We start from the raw sequence: 23,208 nt of genomic DNA on the forward strand, positions 1-23,208 counted from the left end.
CATCAGAGGGTCTTAGCCCTGGGTCTTTGGATACAAGGTGGCAGTCTCCCAAGCCTGTACACTACCTCAATGATCAGCCAAGGACCAGCCTCAGAAATGGTTTTCTGCGATTCTTTCAACATCTCTGCTCTCTTCTTGGGCTCTGTGTCAGCCCTGTTTATACTGCCATGAGGGAAGTGTGGCTGCTTTGTTGCCACATCCCTGTGCAGAGCCTCCTGCCCATCTGCCTCCCTTTGTTGTGTGTCCTCTGACTGCTTTGGAGATCCATGCGTTTCTTTCTGCACTACCCCACTTCCATAATGGAAGATTGCTCTTTTAATAGGCCTCTTCATCTTATCTACTTGCAGAGCTCCTGGACTGGCTATAGGCTTGCCAACCTCTAGACACTAGCTGGAGATCTCCTGCTATTACAACAGATCTCCAGCCAATAGAGATCAGTTCTCCTGGAGAAAATGGCTGCTTTGGCAATTGAACTCTCTGGTAATAAATAAATAAATAAATTTTATTTGAGGCTAGTATGCCAGATAAAACAGGTAAAACAGAAGCTGACCATACAGAGTAAGTGTTTACAACCAAGACCAACAAAATTGGGAATCACCCAATTTCACACTTCCACAGATTAAGGATGTACATTAAGGCAACGTAGTTTCATTGCTACTGCACAATATTTTGCAACGTGGGTGGTGATTGGTGAGCTGTCTCCCAGCAGAAACCTTTTGGCCCATTCACCCTCATCACCAGAGCCCATTTCCCTAATCAAAGGGTCAATAATATTGAAGCGGGCTGAACTCTGTAGTATTGAATTCCCTCCCCTCCCCAAACCCTGCCCTCCTCAGGCTCCTCCCCAAAAACCTCCCATTGGTGGTGAAGAAAGACCTGGCAACCCTACCTGGCTATGTTAACGTATGACTGAACCAACACAGCTGAAATATCATCCTACCAGCTATACAGACGTTCCTTTTGGTTTTCCGTAGGCTTTCCAACAGTTCTTTGGATCACTCCTTGGAAATGCAGTGATACTACCTAGTGAGGAAGGATGGCTGCAGCCCTCATTAAAACAACAGCAAATAATGCAGGACACAGGACCATTGAATTTTGCCCCAACCCCTTTCTTGCCTCCCAGCTGTTGCTGGCAATTAATATCTGATGGGACCAGAGCAACCATAGAACCATATCAGGAATTCAGTTCATGTCTTATAATGCATCTGTTCAAGGTCAGTGGGATAAGGCCCCCAGATGCCCATAGAAGGTTTGTACACAAAGGCCAGTGGAATCAAAGACCGTCTTATCTGAGCTGAGGATCGCTGTTGAAATTGTTCATTGGTCCAGTAATTCATTACTTTAAGCAAATATGACAGCTGCAGTTGGAGTAATTCAATTTGATGTGGTATATCGGATAAAGTGTTCATTTTTGACCAGGAAGGCTTGGGTTTAGTGCCTATTTCACCAGTCTATATCACAGGGGTACTATGGATTAGCCCAAAATATAGTGCTGAGTTAGCCCAAAATATAGTGCTGTGAGCTTCTTGGAAGAAGAACTGGATACAAATGTAATAACAAAAAAATGAGAATTAGAAGGTTTTACAAGAAGCCCCTATAAGATTGTTTCCAAGTTCTTTTCCACTGTAGATGGGGGCCACCAAGGAGCATATGGCACAGAGGAGATTTTGGCTGCTCCCCAGATGCTGAAGTTGGCAAAGTGTTAATAGAAGATGCCAGAAATTAATGAAAATTTCACAGTGGACTTAGCTATCCAGAGGGCCTATTCAAAAAGAGAAGAACAGATTATTGCTCAGGCCAATTTAGGGAAAAAGATAATAAGGAGTGAGCATCGTAATGAAAGGCTTTGTACATAGCCTTGCTTTTGAGCCAAAAATTCTCAAGGAGAACACTTACAAAAGGAACAGCCAACAAACCTATAATAACCATTTTGCTAGAAAGAAACCTCCGTGCCTTGGCTAAGCAGTAGTTACATCCTGCTTGAAATATTATAGTTTCTTGTCCCGAGTATCTTCATTGGAGAGCCAATGATTTATCCTGTGGGTTAATGGAGCATGTGGATGACTGTATAGCATTTCAGGTTGGTTTTGAGTGCATTTTTGGTATATGTCTATAGCCATGGCAAACTGGCATATGAAGCCCTGGGCATGGCTTTTGATGGCCTAGCAGTACAAGTTCTGTGCAGATTTCTCTGGTGTTGTATTTTTTTGAAGCAAAGAGCATGTAATGTGTATGGTTGGAAGGCATATGCAGCAGTCTTGTGGAAGCTAAGCAGGCTTGGGCCGGGATAGGAGACTTCTTGGGAATCCTTTGTACATTATCTCAAATTACACAGAAGAAAAATGGGATATGAATGAAACAAAATAAAATAATCTGCCCAGGGATGAATTGGCCAGTGAGAAGATGTCCCAGTTTCTTATAGCCTGCAGCAGACGCTTTGCTTGTTTGCATCTGCTGGAGTTGGGCTCAAGATTGTGCTTCAGCACATTTGTAAGGTGGCACAAAATTTCTTTCTTTACTGCAGTAGACTAACGCTATCATCTGGGATGTGTACCTGGTTATATCCAGTCCAAATATATGCTTGAAAAATACCTTCTTGGTATATATTAGGAGAACAAGTGTGGTGTAGTGGTTAAGAGCGGTGGTTTGGAGCGGTGGACTCTAATCTGGAGAACCGTGTTTGATTCCCCACTCTTCCACATGAGCGGCGGAGGCTAATCTGGTGAACTGGGTTGGTTTTCCCACTCCTACAAATGAAGCTAGCTGGGTGACCTTGGGCTGGTCACACTCTCTCAGCCCCACCTACCTCACAGGGTGTCTGTTGTGGGGAAGGGAAGGTGATTGTAAGCCTGTTTGATTCATCCTTAAGTGGTAGAGAAAGTCAGCATATGAAAACCAACTCTTCTTCAGAGAGGTTTTGGAAGAAGTGCAGCACAGTGTTCAGTGTCAGTCTTTGCTCATGTTTGGACTGCGTGCGCGCCCTGAGCTATGTGTAGGAAACAACTGAAATAAATAAAGCATAAGAAGCTTTGCTAATTAGCAGAAGTGGCAAGGAAACCTGTGAAGCACCAACAAAAGGTAAACTGTGCTACATTTTGAGATGGGAAGAAGGTTTCTCAGATGGGAAAGTGCTGCTTTAGTGTAAGATTACACTTCTAATTAGCCAGAATCAATCCAGTGTGACCAGCAGGTAAATAAATTGGAGCTAACAGGCACCTGTTGGAAAACACTATGTTTATTCCCAGCTCAGGCATCTTTGTCTAGCTTGATATCCTGCTAAAGCACATTTGGAAACTATGGACATTTCCTGTTGGCCTAGGTTACTTGGTTGAGCAGTAATTCTTAAACTGTGGTATATGGTCTGCAGCTGTTCTCCAGTGTGATTTCAAGTGGCTATGAAGGACATTATTTCTAAATGAACATAAGAAAGAATGAGGCTTTTTTTCAGAGCAAACAGTAGAACACTGATGTAAAAACCAAACTCCGTCTTCGTTCTAGTTCAGCTGTGCAGGGTTAATAGTGTGAAAGGAACGGGGAAACATTGCTAAGTTAGGTGTGCAGTGTCTCGACTCACTAATGTTTCAGTGGCATGAAATGTGTCCCTACCCATAACAAAGCAACACTTTGCTGCTCAGAACGATTCTCTTCACTCCGTATTGCCTTGGGCCAAACTAGTTGAGATTCTGGAGCTCTGTCATCAGATCTCTCGAGAGTCTATGTGAGGGGGTTAACACTGGGGAAGTGATGCAGAGGGGGAAATTTAGCCCTTTTCTCAGTGCCAGGATCCTGACATAATTGCTCCTCCCTCCAGCTGCTTTTTGAAATAAATTTAAAGAGATCATTGATCTCTACCATCCCTTTCAGTTTGGTCCTCAGTATTACTTCAGCCGAGTGTAGAAAGACTTTACTCAGCAGTCTTCCAAGTGACCCCTTCCACCTGCTGGTTCAAATGTAAGAAAACCAGAAGGCCCACAAAGTGCAAACAAACCCAAATGGCTGTCTCCCATACCACAAAGTTTAAGACTGGCTGTTAGAAAGGAAGTGGTCAGTTTGGAAGGGGCTGCTATTTACCAGTGGTGATCGATGGGATGAGAATGCATAGTGTACTCTACTTAGCTGCCGTTAAATGGATGAGGTAGTTTTTCCATGCCCTGGAAGACATCATGAGCCTTCTGTCTGCATTGTGTAATACCATCAAAGCGTTATGAGTATTTCATTTTCCTCATCTCCTTTGCATCAGAGGAGCTCTGTGGCTGGGGGATGAGCAGTGTAAACAGTCACCCAAGCATTTCTTGGCATCTGGCCCTTAATGAGCAAGATGAGAGACAGCGTGAGATTTCCTGTCCGTCATTCTTTGATAGTTCATGCAGGGTGAGGAGGAAAGATAATTTCTTTTGGGTCAAGAATACCTGGTTGATTTCTTCTTACTCCTGGGTGTAAAGTCATGCCTGGATTTTTCCTCCCCTCACACACATGTCCCTGAACACAAGCTATCTACTCACCAGACAGATGTTGATTAAAGTCTTCAAAATGCTGGGGATCTTAAACCATGAATCCTTTCAGTGAGACCCAGGCATCTGACTTGCTGCACTGCTCCAGTAGCTTGCCAAAGCAGGAAGCAACTGTTCTGCTCTCTGCTGTGCTGCTACTGTAGACGGCCAAAAGATAATATTGCTGGCTGGCATTGGTTACAGAGAACACAGCATTATACTTCTGAAGAGCTTCGGTGGCCCCTTGTTCGCTTCCAAGCACATTTCAGGATGCAGGTGCTTACTTTTAAAGACCGGGAACTGGGACCCAGGGTACTTAAAGCACTGCCTACTCTTATACAAACCTATTCGTCAGTTAAAATCAGCAGCAGAGACTCCAGTCTGTGCCTCCACCTTCCAGGATAATATGGGTGGCAATCAGGGACAGGTTCTTTTTAGTGATGATGCTCCAGCTGTGGAATGCTCTCCTTGGTACCAAGCTTGTTAAATGGGCACTTTCACACATACTGAATAATGCACTTTCAATCCACTTTAATGACCGTTTGCAAGTGGATTTTGCTGTATCCCACAGTAAAATCCAATTGCAAAGTGCATTGAATGTGCATTATCTGGCATGTGTGAACGCACCCTAGCTATCTGTTGGAAACTTGTATTATTTGTACGAGCATTCTGTTGGGCATGTATTTTTGCTGATGCTTAATTGTTTTGTGTTTTTGTTTTGTGACGTTAGGCTTAATGTTTATTGATGTTGTGAGCCACCTCAAACATTTTTGCAGAGTGGGAACACCAACAATTTCCCCTCACGAGAGTCACCCGAGGGGTTGTGCTGCTGTTTTGTTTGCTGCAGGCATTTCCCTTTTCAGATACGTGTGCTTGAATTTGGAAATGCAGAAAGCTTTGGCATAAATATGTGCTTTCTCCTTCTGACCTCAAAACAGAGGAGTGAGTTGCTTGGGACTTTGTAAAATCATCTTTTACTAGAACACTGTTGGTTCCATAAATTTGCCAGTTTACTGTTTGGACTGTCAGTTCCCTAGCTTTCATGTGGCTTATAAATATTAGGTCCAGCAAATGAATCATCTGACATCTGAAAAAAAAGCAAAGTTGTACAGTTTTGCACCTCATTTTGTTTTATCGGTGCATTGGGTCAAATGATACATCACTGTGAATTGTGTGTGTGTGTGTGTGTGTGTTAAGTGCCGTCAAGTCGCTTCCGACACATGGTGACCTTATGAATGAAAGTCCTCCAAAATGTCCTATCTTTGACAGCCTTGCTCAGATCTTGCAAATTGAAGGCTGTGGTTTGCTTTATTGAGTCAATCCATCTCTTGTTGGGTCTTCCTCTTTTCCTGCTGCCCTCAACTTTTCCTAGCATGACTGTCTTTTCCAGTGACTCTTGTTGTCTCATGACGTGACCAAAATACAACAGTCTCAGTTTAGTCATTTTAGCTTCTAGGGTCAGTTCAGGCTTGATTTGCTCTATAACCCACTGATTTGTTTTTTTGGCAGTCCACAGAATATGTAACACTCTCCTCCAACACCACATTTCAAAGGAATCTTTGGCCCTTAATTCCCCACCCACTTGGGGCGTCTTCCCACTTCTGACTGTACTGGGAGTCCACATAGGGGCCAAGATGGCCAACTTTTCAACTGGTGCCTTTATCTTTCCATTTAATATCATTTTGATCTGCAAGCTGTTATCAGGTGATGTCATTTGGTTTAGTTGCCCATTTCCCCTCACTGAACCTCTATTGAAGGGTCAAGAATTTTTTTTCTGTCCAGATTTCAGCCACAATGGGGGCATAACAATAAAACAAGGACTACACATGTAGGTTCGTGTAGCTCTTGGATTTTATCAAAAGAATTTGATCATGTGAAGTGTAATGGACCTATGTCCATAGAACTGTACTCAGTCAATAAAGGACTGTATATGTGCAGGGCCTGTTAGAACATTACAACCCTGCTTGGACAGCTGGTGGCATAAATTGTGGGAAAGGTATGCTTAATAGGGAGGTAAGGTATGCTGTGGGTTTAAATAACAGGTTTAAATTGTGGGAGGAAAGGTACTGGCTGGATATTAGGAAAAATTAAGAGTTTTTCGACAGTGGAATCAGCTACCTAGGGAGGTGGGGAGCTCCCCCTCACTGGCTGTCTTTAAGCAGAGGCTGGACAAACATTTGTCAGGGATGCTATAGGCTGATCCTGCATTGAGCAGGGGGTTGGACTGGATGGCCTCCAGGGCCCCTTCCAGCTCTATGAGTCTATCAGTTTTGCTCCAACTTCGTACCATAAAGAAGCAATTTACCAGTTTGGTTGTCTGTACTGGCCTGAAGTATATCAGCAAAAAACCAAAACCCTGTGCATAGTTTCTTGTAGAAGAGACATGTAAGGTTAGAGTTTGTTTAAAAGTGTTTTTTTCCCCCTCTTTCTGTGTCTTTCCAGACGAATGATGCTGCAGGAAACACCTGGAATTGGCTTTACTTCATCCCGCTCATCATCATAGGTTCTTTTTTCATGCTCAACCTGGTTCTTGGCGTATTGTCAGGGTAAGATTGAGATTTCCCCCCCTTTTTTTCCAGAATATGCTAGAAAAAAACAAAGTTTGACAGCTGGTTTTTTTGTTTTTGTTTTGGGATGGTAATTTGTAATGGAAGGTCTAATTTTGTTGTTAAGCCTTAGGAAAGACTTTCCTTACCCAGGAGAGAAGATGTCTGTGTGTAATTTTGTTTCTTGGAGACTGGAAAGGATAACATATGTTCCAACCACCAGGGACAGTCCTTATTTTCTGGTCCCTGGAAGAAACACTGTCCCTATTTTGCCTTTTTAGGGATGCCTTGCTAACATATTGCTAGCGTGAGTTTCGGAGTGTCCCTCAGGGTTTCGTTGCCTAGCCAGGATTGCTGGAAGTTAAATCACAGAATGGGAAAGGGATACATCTTGTGTGCATGTGAACATTAAAGCACCATGCAATGCACAGCTTGCCACTTCATGCCCTGCAGCTGTTGAGATAGATTTTGATCTGTTGATATTGCTGAATAAATTAATACAGCATACAGCCCATGGCATAGAGCTTTCAGCAATACATAATGGTGTGCATTGGGCACTGACTGGGGAGGGGTAGAGCATCTGCTTGGCCTGCAGAAGGTCCCAGGTTCAATCCCCGGCATCTCCAGTTAAAGGGGCTAGGCAGGTAGGTGATGTGAAAGACCTCCGCCTGAGACCCTGGAGGGCCACTGCCGGTCTGAGTAGAGAATGCTGACTTTGATGGGCCAAGGGTCTGATTCAGTGTAAGGCAGCTTCATGTGTTCATGTTTATCCCTGGTCTGGGAGTTGGGGTGTTATAACTTTGTAAAAGAACAAAGAACCTAAAAGTTGAGCTGAAAATTATCACAAAATACTGACATTATTTATTATGCAGCGTACACTAAATTAAAAACACCGGGCCTTAAATGTACTGGTCGATCAAATAAAAGAATATATAAATATAAAATATATAAAATAGTTGCTAATTTTCCAACATAGTTGATGATTTAAAAAATCAATGTAAATGACCAATAAATAACCCAAACGCGTTTCGGCCTATGTGGCCTTTTCAGTGGTCAGCTCAACTTTTAGGTTCTTTGTCTAGTTAATGTTGAGGGTTTTTTTGCTGTTTCCTCTTCGTTAGTTCCTGTGTTAGAACTTTGTGCCAGTATTTTCACTCACGAAATGCTGGAGGGCGCGAGATGGATTTTTGACTTCCAATTGTCTCTTTAATTCTGTTTAGAATGAATATGTCAACACAACGTCTCTCTCAAATTACTTTCCTAAGCTCTGTTGCCAAAACCTGAAGTTAAATGTGTGGAGATGGCTTAGGCCTTGGCTTTTCAGGGATTTTTTTGGGTAATGGGATATCGAGGGGGAGGGGAGAATGATTTGATCGAGGATTACAAGACTACAAATTTAAATTGGGCGACTGTTTCTCTCTGTAAATTGATGGGTGCTTATTTCTGCGTGAACCTTTTGGATTATGCCCAAACCGGAGGAGGAATCAGTGGCCCGGATCAGGGTCAAAGCACTTGAGCCACGACAACCTGCTTTCCTCCTAAGATATCCGAAGTTGGAGGGTGGTCATTTTCTCAGTGCGAGCAGCGCAAGAGGGAGACGGCTGCAGCAGCTGTGTGGTTGATCGAGACAGAGCCTGGTCCTTCCTGAGATAAATACCGGCTATTAGCAAAGTCTGACATCTCTGCCAGCTGGGCCTCGCCGGCCCTCCAGGCACCCTCCTTTCCAAGTGCAGTCAGGAAGCAGGAGGGACCTCTGCTCCTTGGCCCAGCATGAACTTAGAAAGGCTGCTTGCGGAAGGTCAAATCAGGCTAGACCGTGCTGGCTTTGTGGAAGGAGTTTGCTGAAGGGTTGCCAGCCATCCTCGGGACATGTCAGACCTCCTTTCTTTTTAATCATTTAGTGGATATATTTCAACAGAAAGATCGTGCTTTCTGCCTGAATAGTGCTTCAGCTACCTGGCTTTGGAACAAACATTCACTTGTGAATGGAATCACTCTTTCTGCCATGAGGGCTTCTCATTCCTAACTGTGTTTGTCCCAGGGCTGGGACAATTTAAATGCCTCCCATCCCATTCCCTATGGTTGATTTTTATACCCCAGTGTGGTTTAGTGGTTTAGTGTGGTGGTTTGGAGCAGTGGACTGTAATCTGGAAAGCCGGGTTTGGTTCCCCACTCCTTCACATAAGCGTTAGATGCTAATCTGGGGAACCAGGTTGGTTTCCCCACTCCTACACATGAAGCCAGCTGGGTGCCCTTGGGCTAGTCACACTCTCTCAGTCCCACCTCCCTCACAGGGTGTCTGTTGTGGGGAGGGGATTGGAAGGTCATTGTAAACCAGTTTGATTCTTCCTTAAGTAGTAGAGAAAGTCGGCAAATAAAAAGCCGCTCCTCCTCCTCTTCTTGTGGGTCTTCACAATAATGTTGATCAGAAGGAGATTTCCCCCCTAACAATTTTTAAAGAACTTTTGGATTTGGAACAAGAAAGATTCCACTAAAAGACGAAGAGGTCTCCCCAAATAGGAACATCTCTGATTTAAAAAACAAAACTCAGGGTGGATGGGGCTCCTACCCAAAGTGGCAGTGCTCCAAATTGCATGCATCTTAATAATCCATTCTGCCCACCCAGGATTCCTCCTGGCTCAGACTGGGTTTTTCAAGATAATTATCCTTTAGTTACTATGATTATGAACATGGCATATATTTAAGGAAGGCCTTTGTCATACGTAGATTAAAAAATTCTCTACTTATAAATAACTGTTCTTATTCAGTATATACATTTCTGACACTAACATGGACACCAAAATATAGAAACATTACATTTAGCTGTAATGACAAGCTATGGTTTGAATGTCAGTCTTGAAGGTGCATATGTTTCTGTCTGAATGTCCACCGCATTTTATCCTGCCCTTCCTGCAAGAAGCGCAGGGAAATGTGGATGGTGCTCAATCAATCAATCAAGTTTTGTTTCGATACAGTATCAGCTCTGAATAAAAATCAAAGTTAGGTTAAAAATAATAAAATAAAATAATAAAAGTTGATGATTCTGGGAGGGATGATTTGAAGAAGAGGAGGAAAGATCTTCTATGGGGAAGGGTTTTCAATTAGCCATTTACGAATCCCACTAGACCGGAGGCAAAATTTGGCTAGTTGAACGGTTATCTTCCGAGAGGAGTCTGCTAAGATAAGGGAAACTTTCGCTTCTTCCGATCTCCCAGGGAAGCATGACAACATGGGGAGAATGTACTGCAATCTCTATTTCTCTCCTTTATCCCTAGGGTTGCCAGCTCTGGGTTGGGAAATACCTGGAGATTTTTGGGGCCGAGCCTGAGGAGGGCAGGGTTTGAGGAGGGGAGGGACTTCATCTGTGAGGGAGATCAGGTTGAGAGACAGTCAGTGACCCAACATCACCTATTGAGCTTAACGGCTGAGAGCTCATTCCTGAGCCTAGGGGCCAAATGGGCTTAGGAGGCAACCAGTCCCCTACTCAGGCATCCGTGCCACTTGCGCTGTGCAAAGTGGCACAGACGCCGGCATAGTGCTACTTGCAGCAGCGCCCTAGCACTGGTGCAGCAGTGTGGCCCATGGATGCCCGCTCGGCGCAAGTGCTCACACTGGCATCCTGGGAGGCGTTTCTGGGTTGTTCCGGGGGGCAAGGCTGCTGATGGACTGCCTCCTAAACCCTTCCAGTCCAGGAATGCCCCCCTCTGAAACAGCACTGCTGTGCCAGGTTTTTCCTGGCAGCTGGGGAACCTTTTTGAACTAGCTGTCCCTGGCTGCCACAAAGCTCAGGAATGAGCTGTGAGGGAGATTTCATCATAGGCCTTTCCCAGCTCATATGGTTTAGAGATAGGAGATTTCCCGGTTTACAAGAAACGGTTGCATGCCGATACATGTAAAGATGTAAAATTTCTGGAAACGTTAATTTTTTAAAAAATGTTATATAACAAAATACAGTCCCCCCCAAGCGCAAAATAACAAGAGATGGAAATTTTGGGAAAAATTGAAATATATGCAATACTTTCCCATCCAATTTAAACTTCTTTTAATGATTGCACAACATAAAATACATCGTTTATAACTTTGTTAAACCATAAAATTATACTATTTAGACCTTTATGGAATTTAAAACTGTACATATCTTAATTTTCTATAAGAAAAATTGCAAGTATACCAATATTTGAGAAGGATTTGCAAAATGCTGTGCCCTATGCTTCCATAACACATGGATTTTTAATTTCTACCATCTGAGATGCCTTGAGTCTAAGTGAGCATGTTGGGTGATAAGCGCAGTAAAGAAATAAAAATAATTTCCCATTCCGTTCTTGGGAGCCCATCTAGGCAGAAGGCTGGCTGCAGCACTGCCATTTGTCCAAATGTACCTTTTAATGAGGAGTTCAGAGCCCAGCATTATAGAGAAAAGCTGTCTTCCCTCCTGCAATGCATCTCCTCTGCCCAGATCCAAGCACTGCAAACTCACTGCCACCTCTGGCTCTTTCTAGGTTTCTGTGCTGCTGAGTTTGCTACCTTTCTGGTGGCTCTGTTGTTTTGCCAGCCAGGTTTCTTCCTTCATATCCAGCCTCTGGCAGCTGCTTTTGTGTTGGAGCGGAAAGATTTTTTTCCGCCATTCCCTCGCTCCTCTTTGCCGACATGAATAATTCAGCTGCTGCAGAGTCGTTCTTGGTTCTTGGTGTAGAAGGACTTTGGGGAGAAATACCAAAGGCCAGCTTATTTGAGGCAACAGGACTAAGGCCTACCTGCTGTGCCCTGTGAAGACTAGCCCAGAGGGGATCCCTGTTTGCTCACGGTGATCTCATTGACCAGCCTCTTCCAAGGATCATCTTGTGACAGAGACATGGGGTGCATTATTCTTTATTTATTTACTTCATTTGTACCTAGGGTTGCCAGGTCCCTCTTCGCCACTAGTGGGAGGTTTTTGGGGCACAGCCTGAGGAGGGTGAGGTTTGGGGAAAGGAGGGACTTCAGTGCCATAGAGTTCAATGGCCAAAGTGGACATTTTCTCCAAGTGAACTGATTTCTAGTGGCTGGAGATCAGTTGTAATAGCAGGAGATTTCCAGCTAGTACCTGGAGGTTGGCAACCCTATTTGTACCCCACCTTTCTCTCTAATTGGGACCGAAAGCAGCTTACACCATTCTCTTGAACCGGTATTCTACTGGAGCCAGTGCAGTTGCCAGAGCACAGGTTGAATGTGCGCTCTCAGTGGGGTCCCCTCACGGCTGCATTCTGGACCAGCTGGAGCTTCCGGAGCAGTCTCAAGGGCAGCCCTACATAGCATGAGTTACAGTAGTCAAGCCTGGAAGTGACCATCTCATGGATCACTGTGGCTCGGTCAGGGCAGGAGAGGTACGGCACCAGCTGCTTAACATGGCAGAGATGGTAGAAAGCCGCCATGACTACAGCTGTGACCTGAGCCTCCTTTGACGAGGAGGCATCTAGGAGCACACCCAGGCTCTTGACACAGCAGGTATGTTTGGTAAGAACTGGTGTCTGCCTAGATACCATTTAGTTGCTGCAAAACAGCTGTTCATTGCAGCATCCCCAGGAGGGACTACATGTTAGGGAAGATTTACTGGGCTCCAGGAGACAAAACGCTAGCTCTGGAACATGAGAAGAAATACTTCCCCCAGAGCAGAGATCTGCTTTCCACAAATGCTAAGTTGTTAATGCTTAGGCTGAAATGAAGCATGGAGAACATTAACTGAGACAGATTCCAAGGGGGAAATGTGAGCCATGAGGGTGGGGTTTGTTTGTTTTTGTGTGTGTGTGTGTGTGTGTGTGTGCAAAGATTCACATTATTGTGCATATGTCGGGGGAAATGCGACCCTGATGCATGAAAGTGCATGAACAGTTTAGGCCTCCGGTTTATGCCACACAAACCCAGGATCATCATCAGACAAATACAATAAATAACAATATTTGTTATACACAGTGCAGAACGTTCTCTTTTGCTGTGGGCTTTGTGATTGCTGGCGGTGCTTTCTGTTACAGTTCCACTGAACAAAATATTCCTTATAGCCGTGACTGAGCAGAGCAGTCTCTCAATATCCAGTGGTTTTCAGACTTTCTGCCTTGATGGAACTCTTTCCATGTTGTCACCAGAGACAGGAGTGCAGTTCGGTGGTAGAACAGATGCTGGTGCCATGAGGCAGTCCCTGGGGAATGAGTCATCCTCGGAGGAAGAACTCTGCCGGGAGGATTCAGCCCCCACTGGACCTGCCACCTGCCTCGCAGGTGGGATCAGACTTGGCCCAGCCTTGCGAGGAGCTTGGCAGCCCTCAAGCTGCTGGCTCCCCAGAGCCTGCACAGGACTTGCAGTCTGAAGTTGTGGCAGAACCAACCCCGCCCTGCTCAGAGCCTGGACCCAGTAGTCCAGCTGTGAGCCCTCAAACTACTGACTTGCCAGAGGCAGTGTCAAGTGCTGACAGGTGGAGGCAGCGACAGAGAAAGGCGATGGTAGCTAAAAGGCATAGTGCCTGGCTGGAAGCATATCGGCGTTTGCTGGATGGAGAGTCCTCACAGGAAAAGGGTTGATGCAGAACTGGGACACCAGAAAAGGAACAGCTGGTCAGCCCAGAAACAAGGAAGCAACACATTGCATACCTGGGCAACTAGCTGACTCCGTCACCTGAGTGACTCTCCATGACTGTTGACCTTGGACAGGCTATTTGGACTACGAATTGGGACTCTGATTGGCAAGTTACTGGACTCTTATTCCTGGCTTTGACTAATGGATGTGATCTTCTGACGCTTCTCTAAACTCTCCCTGCACTGCCAGCAGCTTGTAGCTGTACCTCTGAGACTCTGTAAGCCGAGAGTTGGCAGCCAGCCAGCACAGCTTGGCATGAAGAAGGTCCCAGGTTCAATCGCTGCCATTTCCATTAAAGAAGTGTGTGTTGGAAAAGGCATCTCTCTTTCTGGAAACACACTGCCAGTCAGAGTAGACAATACTGAACTAGACAGAGTGGTCATCTGTCTCAGGCAGCTTCATATTAGGAGGGACCGTAGCTTAGTGGTAGAGCACATGCTTTGCATGCAGGAGGCCTAAAGTTCAATTTCTGACATCTCCAGTTAAAGTAATGGGTGGAAAAAACACACCATTCTTTGCCTGAGACTTGGGGAGGCTCCTGAGGCAGATGGACCAATGATCTGAATCAATATAACGCAGCTTCATGTCTGCCAAGGAGTTCCTCCATGTGTCCAGTGCATTGCAAAGGACTCAGGTCATGGTCAAAGTTGTGTACACAAAATAGCTCGGAAATAGATCTGAGCCAAGTTTTCATTTTGATTTTCACAGCAAAAGCTGTCCTTTCTGCCAGGTAGAACTTTTCATTGAAGAAGTAGGCAACCGATGCAAAACATCTGAGTGCTTGAAGTTGTTTTCCATTTTCCTTGTCCGGGGTGTAAAGTTCCTGAGCAGTCTTTAAAGGAACACACATTGAAGGTTTGCTTGGAGGGCTTCATGTTTGTATCTCTGGTAGTGTCTGGGACCTAAATCCTGGGCTTCTGCTGCCTCCAGAGCTAAGAATGCATTTGTTTCTTTTTGAGGAGTTGCCAAAATGTGGGCAAAACCAGAGTCAGTTCTTATCTTACATGAAAACTAAATCAAATATGTGAGAATGACTTTGGCTTAACTCTACTGGAAACTTCAGAAGTGTGTTTTGATTCCACACACACCCCTTCTAATACTGTGTGTGTGTGGAAAGTGCCGTGAAGTCGCAGCCGACTTATGGAGACCCCTTTTGGGGGGTTTTCATGGCAAGAAACAAACAGGGGTGGTTTGCCAGTGCCTTCTTCTGCACAACAACCCTGGTATTCCTTGGTGGTCTCCCATCCAAATACTAACCGGGGCTGACCCTGCTTAGCTTCCGAGATCAGACGAGATCAGGCTAGCCTGGGCCATCCAGGTCAGGGCCCTTCTAATACTAGAAGGCTCCAATTTAGAATCTAGGCTATCCAACCACAGTGTACCATAAACAGGCTCCATTTTTCATCTCATTCACCCCCGACACGCAATGATTCAGACTGGCTGTGCACTACCAGGTGCTGTTTGGAACTTTTGCCGCTCCATCCATCTTTTACTTCATCCCTCCCCCTTTAGGAAACTTCAACTATGCTAGTCTTATGCTGTCGGGTGTTACTGCCTCTTTAACATAACTCTGTGCAGCAAACTGCATTTCTCTTCTTGGGCACCGTTCTGCATGCAGCAACTGTCGCTTCCAAATTTAGCTTCTCGCAAAAGCCATCCATCTCTCTTGGCCTACTTTAGTGCCCCTACCTGGAGAATTCATTTCAACTCCACATCCGCCCGATTTGCCCATTCCAAGAGGGAGAGAGACGAGAGACAGAGAGTTTACCAGCAAAGGGGGTTGGGTCAGGTTTGTGCCAGTGGCAGGAATTGCTTCCGATAGTTTCCATTCAATAGTAGGAGCCAATTTGCAGATCAAAACAAACTCCGCCAACGTTTTATTTTGTCAGGAGGAGATTGTAAGAAGGATGGCAGGGGCAGTGGTTTCAAGATTTATGTCCTAGATGCTACCACAAGTACACATGAACGTATGAAGCTGCCTTCTACTGAATCAGACCTTGGTCCATCCAAGTCAATATTGTCTACTCAGACCGGCAGCAGCTCTCCAGGGTCTCAGGCTGAGGTCTTTCACCTCATCTATTTGCCTAGTCCCTTTAACTGAAGATGCCGAGGATTGAACCTGGGACCTTCTGCATGCCAAGCAGATGTTCTACCACTGAGCCACGGCCCCTCCCCACATTATGCACAGGATTACCAGGAACCTTGGCAAATGGTATTCGTATGGTTCCCAGCTGACTCAGGACACTGCCATGAGGATGTGCTGCAGTGTTTAGGGATGTCTGAATTATGTCCAGCATCTCTGGACACCACATGCTTATGTGTGTATGTATGTGAAGTGCCGTCAAGTCGCAGCCGACTTATGGCAACCCCTTTTTTGGGTTTTTCATGGCAAGAGACTAACAGAGGTGGTTTGCCAGTGCCTTCCTCTGCACAGCAACCCTGGTATTCCTTGGTGGTCTCCCATCCAAATACTAACCAGGGCTGACCCTACTTAGCTTCTGAGATCTGACGAGATCAGACTAGCCTGGGCCATCCAGGTCAGGACAGTGCCCAAAGACAGCTGGGCAACATGATAATTATATTTTCTGTGCGCCTCAGGAGTCCGGATGCTGCTGTATGTACTGCAGTGCCTACAGCATAACTAAGACCTTATTGCAGCACCTGCTACAAATCCGTTCCATCACTGCTACATTTAGATAACTAAGATGACTGGGATGATGGTAGGAAGGGCTTGCGCAGAGGCTTTGTGGTAGGGACTCCATCAGTGCTGGACCCAGTGACTTAACACTGGAAGAGGAAATGAAGCAACATAAGCTGGATCTTAAACCACAAGTATTTCCAGCGGAGGGAGGCTCCTTTTCAGTACTGCCCCTAGATGCAGAGCATGCCCGGGCTAGCTCCGGGGCTTAACCATGCAACGTGGTGCTCTTTTCTACTAGATTTTTAATCGCTTATTAAGATTTAAGCAGATGATGGCTATGATTTCCCCAAAAGTGGTTTGCCTGGAATTTGTTTCAGATCTGTATATTCTAGCTGGATGCATAACAAAACTTGTATGCCTTGCAGAAGTCTCTTGGTGAGTTTATTGTGTTTCAGAAAGTCATAGAAGCAGTGCTAGGTGTCACTGTACATGCACAAGGTTATCTGTAATCTCATGTGGTACCACCATGCTGCCATACCATGCCAATATGTGACTAGGGTCAAGGGAAAAAATTCAGTAAATTTTGGGTTTGGGTTTATTAGGCCCAATTTTTTCTGATAAACCCAGAATAAGCCGAATACCCATACTGGTAAAGGGGTATTTCGGCTTTATTTCCGGGTCCATCATAGTCTATTGGGATTTTTTTCGAAGCTCCTATGGGGGCATTTTTGGACGTAGAGTTTGCAGTGTAGCTGGAAGGGACTCTCCTTAGAAATGACTAATTTCAGGTTTATTTTTGGTTTGGGTATATTGATATGCACAACCCTATATGTGACATACCAGAAAGCCAGCGTGGTGTAGTGGTTATGAGCGGTGGTTTGGAGCTGTGGACTCTGATCCGGAGAACCAGGTTTGATTCCCCACTTCTCCACATGAAGCCAGCTGGATGACCTTGGGCCAGTCACACACTCTCAGCCGCGCCTACCTCACAGGGTGTCTGTTGTGGGGAGGGGAAGGGAAGGTGATTGTAAGCCGGTTTGGTTCTGCCTTGAGTGGTAGAGAAAGTTGGCATATAATAACCAACTCTTCTTCTTCTTCTTCCTCTCCTCCTCCTCCTCCTTCTCCTTCTCCTCCTCCTCCTCCTCCTCCTTCTCCTCCTCCTTCTCCTTCTCCTCTTTCTCCTCCTTCTCCTTCTCCTCTTTCTCCTCCTTCTCCTCTTTCTCCTCCTCCTCCATCATGTATTTGCAGTGGTCTGGTTTGATCAGAGAAAGAGGGGGAGGGTTGTCCCACTGGATAGAAACTCACTGTTGAAACTATTCCTGTGGCTTGCATCCCAGCTCAAAAGGTTGACCAATGCACAGCTTATCAGGAACCTCTGGAGAACCACAGATTCCCACTTCTGACCTTCGCCTGCCTGCCTGCCTCCTCACCGCTCATCCTGCAGCAAAAAAAAAAAAAAAAAACTAAGTGCCTGAGCAGCAAAGGCAGTGTCCTGACAATACTGTATGCAAGGCCATTGCTTCCTCATTGCTGCCAGGCCCCCCGTTCTCTTCTCGATGAGAAATCAAAACTGACTGACAGCGTCTGACACATTGAACCCAAAGGGAGAGTGGTTTTTTTTTTAAGAGAGGGAAAAGAAGCACCCTAGCTGACAATTTATGCTTTCATGAAAGAGAGACTCAGTGAATGCTAAGTTTGGTGCTTAATGCGCAGCAAGCGACGCTGTTGCTCTTGTACCCCAAGCGCAGGGCCAAGGGTGAAAGGGAAAGGGAGGCGAGAGATTATGAAGTTGGGGCCAGGAGCAGAACACGAGGAGAGCTGATGGCAGGTATCAGCTGATGGCCATTAAAAGGAGCGCCATGAGATCACTCAGAAGCTTGTTGGAGCAGGTCAGCCACGGCCTCTCCGGGCTAAATGGGAGTGACAGTTTTGACAGGCGCAATGAAGACCATGAATAGGAAGCTGCCCGGGGCACTCATGCCCCCCTCTCCCCTTTTGTTGACAAGAGAAGCACAGAGAGTTGTTTTGATTATGCGTTTGGATTATATGCTTGGAAATTCAAGAAAAGAGCCACGAGAAGGGCCGGAGAGGACTGGAGAGGGGAGATGTTGTCGAGACGCCATGAAACAGCAGCTAATGAGAAATGGGGGAATTCAGGGTGGGCATTTGAAAAACAATTCTGCTGGCATTAGCAGTAAAGCTTTTGACTGGCCGAACATGTCTACAAGAAATAAAAGGGACTCTTTAGGGCAACTTGGAGAATGGTATGCGCTAGAAGATGCAGGGATAAAATACAAGAGGGCATGCACATGATATTGTACTTTATCTGATTCTCTTTCTGAACAGGCTTCCTCGGGAGGTGGTGAGCTCTCCTTCCCTGGAGATTTTTAAGCAGAGGATTTTAAGCAGATGGCCATCTGCCAGAAGTGCTGATTCTATGACCTTAGGCAGATCATGAGAGGGAGGGCATCTTGGCCATCTTCTAAGCATGGAGTAGGGGGTCACTGGGGGTATGGGGGAGGTAGTTGTGAAATTCCGACATGGTGCAGGGGGTTGGACTAGATGACCCTGGTGATCCTTTCTCTATGATTCTAGGAAGTTTGCTTGGCCCAGACCCCTCATTTTTGGTTTTCTGGGACTGGCATAAAACTCTTCTGTTTTATGAGACTTTTCTATATAAAATGCTGCTGGCCGTTTTTATTGAAGTTGGGAACTTTAATTATCTGCTTGTTGGGGGCAGGGGGCTTGGTGTACGTTGTTGGTTTATGGTTTTGGCTTCCTTTAATTTTTTTTTCTTTCATACAATGTTTTACATTTTTGTGATTGCGGATTCAGTAATGGATGGAAGGCTGAGGATATAAATATTTTAATGAAATAACCAAGCAAACAATTTTTTTTGTTTATTTTAAAATTTGTATCATGTTTGTCTGCCAACTGAGACCCTTCAACTGGCTTGCAGCTTGCAGTTCGATTAAAGGTGAATAGTGTTCTGACTGTACACTGGACACCCCGAACAATTTTGCCTATGGGAAGTGAGAATGTCAAGCAGTCTAGCCTAGTTTTATCCCTAGCATGTTTGCTTTCTATGTGCAGGGGGGAAAAAAAACTCAGACAAGCAAGCCTCCTCCCTCTGTATTCCAGTGTTTATTTATTTATTTATTTACATATTCATTTCATTTATGCCCCACTTTTCTCCCCAATGGGAACATTGTTCCTCTCTCCTCTGTTTTATTTTCACAACAACCCTGTTAGGCTGAAAGTGAGTGACTGGACCAAGGTCACTCAGTAAGCTTCCATGGTAGAGTGAGGATTCGAACCTGGGGCTCCCAGATCCTAGTCTGACACTCTAATCCAGTGGTTCTCAACCTTTTTTGCTCCATTCCCCCCTTTCACCATTGTTCAGAATAGAATTCCCCCCTTCCCAAGATAGCCTAATTAAAAAAAACAAAAAAACTACAATTTTACAGATTGTACATAATCTACAGGACATCACACTTTCCTGAACAGTGGTCCCAATCCCCCCCCTGAACCCTAAAATTCCCCCCTGGGGGGGAATTCCCTCCTTGTTGAGAACCCATGCTCTAATCACTACAGCACACTGGCTTTGCAATCCCAGTAGGGCTTTATCATATCTTCTTTTTTTAAAAAAAATGTGTGGCTCTGAGTAACACGACTAGGAAAATTCTCTTCTTACATGTTGGATGAGAGTTGTATTTGGGGCTGTTCCACAATTAAAGAAACTGTATGAGTTTTAATTAATCAATTATATCTGCAATCATATGCAAATCTGCCTATGAATAAAACAAAAATATATTTGCTTTGTGTTAAAGGTAGTGCCTACTATGACACATGCATACATTATCTGGGAGGTTATTCTCTAAAGTGCCAGAGAAAGGGGAAGGCCTGTCTAACAGAAAGAGGAAACTCCTCTTCTGAGGGGGTGCCTGCCAACTGCACTTATTGGAGGTTATTATAATAAATATAATCTACATTTTTAAAATATCAGAGGCGCTTTTACAGTTGACCAATTAATTATAGTTAATCAGTTCATTAGCTGAATGTTATATAGTTTCATCTCTTCGTTTCCTTCCCTGCAGGGAGTTTGCCAAAGAACGAGAGAGAGTTGAAAACCGCCGGGCCTTCTTAAAACTCCGGCGGCAGCAGCAGATTGAAAGAGAACTCAACGGCTACTTGGAGTGGATATTTAAGGCAGGTGAGGAGGAGACGATTTTCGGTGCTTTCAGAACTTGATGCCACTTTAGGTGGACTATTTTATATCTTGCTGTTCTTTCACTGTGGAAGTCAGTGTGGCTTAGAGGCAAACTGGATGTTACTATCACAAAGCTAGTTGGATTGCAATATCGTTCAGCCCGTTCACTCTCCCCTGCCACTTGGGGCTCCGCCTTGCATGTTGAGAACCAGGGGATCTGATGGTTAAAATACTTACTAACCCCATTTCCCAGAGAGTACAGAACTCCGTCCTAGAAACGTTCCCTTGGAAGATAGGGTATGTCCCTGTGCTTTAAAGGAATTTGAAACGATGGAGCACGTTCTACTGCGCTGTCCACTATACCAAGAGGTTTGTTCTAAGTTTATCTCCCCCTGGCTTAGTCGGCATCCCAGCCATTCAGGTCCGGAGTATCCTAAAATGTTACTTATAGATGAAAATACACAGGTTACAGTAGGAACGGCAAAGTTTTGTGCAGCGGCCTGTAGAATCCGCCAGACGCTGCTGAGAACATCGGTATGCCAATAATTTTAATGGGTAGTATATACAGTTTCAACAATTGTGCAAAAAACTTTTTTACTATTTGTATAAACCTGGGGGTAGAGTGTAATACTAAGGGTTTCAGTAGTAAATTGTTAAGAGCTATGCTGGTTTATGACCGTTTTTTTAAATAAAGATTGAGATTGAACTCCCTCCCTGTTGGGACGCTTACATGGTATTGGCTTCCTCCAGCAAGAGAATTCTTTTTTAATTATCTGTGGTTCTGGCTCTCTTGCATACCAGAAGTCTATGTGTGTGTACAAGTTTTGCGAGAGCCTGGGAAGAGGCTTTTTAAAAAAAATTTTTTAGAAACCTTAGATTTTAATGGAGCTTGTTGTATAAAAATGAAGTGATCACTGACTACAGTTCAGTATCTTCATGACCTGAAGAAGAAGAGTTGGTTTTTATATGCCAACTTTTTTTCCTTTTTAAAAAAAATATTTGTTCTTTTTTTTAAAAAAAAAAGGGTACAGGAAAGGAAAAAACCCGTCTACATTTCTTCTTTAGTTGTCATTGTTATTATTATAATTGGTCATTTTGGGGACATCGGGGGGGGGGTTGGAGGGGAGGGGTAAAGCGTGGGGAGCAGGGGAATGGTACTTGTGCCACGTTCTTTCAACCTCCGTCTAGTTTTGTACTTGGTACTGCTTCGTGTAAACCTACGCCGCTCTTTACTAAGTTTTTGTTCTGAGATGGTTTTGTGCTTCTCTCCTCTATTGCCTTTTCGAATCTCCCTACTGGAGCTGTCTATCAGCACCGGTTCCCTCTAGTTAGCATAACAGAGCAGCATTTGGCGAAACACGAGTGAGATTCTTCCAGGCAGTCCTCGCTAACCAACACAAAGATCATGGGTCTAATAAGACTTTAATAACTACACTAATCCTGGAAAGTACAGATACTGAGATTAGTGTAATGGGCTTTACATGGGGCTGCCTTTGAAAACGGTCCAGAAACTTCAGCTCTTCCAAAATACAGCAGCCAGGCTATTGTCAGGGGTGAGATACAGGGATAGTATCACCCCCTTGCTGAGATATCTGCACTGGCTTCCCGTTTGTCTCCAGGAACACATCAAAGTGCTGTTTTTTAAAAACTTTTAAAGCCCTAAAAACGTTGGGGCCAGGGTGATGGAAGGCCCGCCTCCTCCTATATTGTCCAGCCCACCAATTACAATCTGCCTCACAAACCCTGCTTTCTGTGGCCCCGCCTTCAGAATTGAGGAGGGTGGCAACTAGAGAAGTGGCTTTTTCAGTGTTGGCAGCTCTTTATGGATTGCCCAACCCACTGAAGCTTGAAGGTGCCTACAATGTTTTCTTTTAGGCACCCGGAAAAAAAATTATGATCACCCAGGCTTTTAATTAAGAGGTTGACTTTTTAACACTATTTTAGTCTAGAGTGTTATTTTAAGCTGCCAGTGGTCTGCTTTAATGGCCTGTGTTTTTATCCTGGGCTGGGTTTTTAATGCTGGAATTTAATTCATATTTTTAACGTTTTATTTTCATTATCTTTATTTTGTAACCCACCTCGGGCATGTTCCTGGAGAGGTGGCATGCATTTCCCCCCCCTGAACAAATAAATACTTGGGAACAATCCATAGTCATGCAGAATATTACAACAAAACATGAAAAGTATTTTACTAGCTAATCCTATACTTACAAGAGCATCTACAGTTCCCTTCCCGGACAGACTGTCATATCTTGTCTCCCTGGTTCCAGTGTCTTGACGCTGACTTGACGCTCACCCAAAGTCTTGACATGAAACTGCAGTCCATTCTAGCATATTTAGCCCCGTAGCCCTGTGGAGTCAGTAAGAATTTAGGATCCAGGTTCAAAGTTTCCTTCCAAGACGACTCTTGACCAGTCACTGCAGAAGTCTGGATTCAAGATGTGTAGTCTGTGAAAAGGGGAGCCAATAATAATCCACCAAGGGCACTTGGTATTTTAGCCAGATGGTGAAATTGACACCAGAATTCAGTTTCCTTTCCCAGCTTATTTGATCCCCATATACATGTCCCTCCCTTCCCCTGGGATGTAACTGGGGTTCTAATTTCTGTATTCCGATGGATAAGCCTATTTTTTTTTAAAGGATGTTTATCCTTTGCTAATGGTTATATCAAACCACCCCGTAAACACAGTCTGCCTAGTAAACGTCAGGATGTGA

The 23,208-nt window shown here is 44.7% G+C and overlaps 1 protein-coding gene across 1 annotated transcript in view; it reads left to right on the forward strand.

The window, feature by feature from the left end:
- The window catches only part of CACNA1B (calcium voltage-gated channel subunit alpha1 B), a 414,377-nt gene that overhangs the window by 170,559 nt on the left and 220,610 nt on the right, over positions 1 to 23,208 (forward strand). Inside the window, exons 6-7 of the mRNA XM_056861029.1 lie at positions 6,933 to 7,036; positions 20,381 to 20,496. Coding sequence (XP_056717007.1) covers positions 6,933 to 7,036; positions 20,381 to 20,496 — 220 coding nt within the window. The remainder of the gene's footprint in view (positions 1 to 6,932; positions 7,037 to 20,380; positions 20,497 to 23,208) is intronic.

Source organism: Euleptes europaea, chromosome 14 (genome assembly GCF_029931775.1).
Source record: "Euleptes europaea isolate rEulEur1 chromosome 14, rEulEur1.hap1, whole genome shotgun sequence".
Lineage (NCBI taxonomy): Eukaryota > Metazoa > Chordata > Lepidosauria > Squamata > Sphaerodactylidae > Euleptes > Euleptes europaea.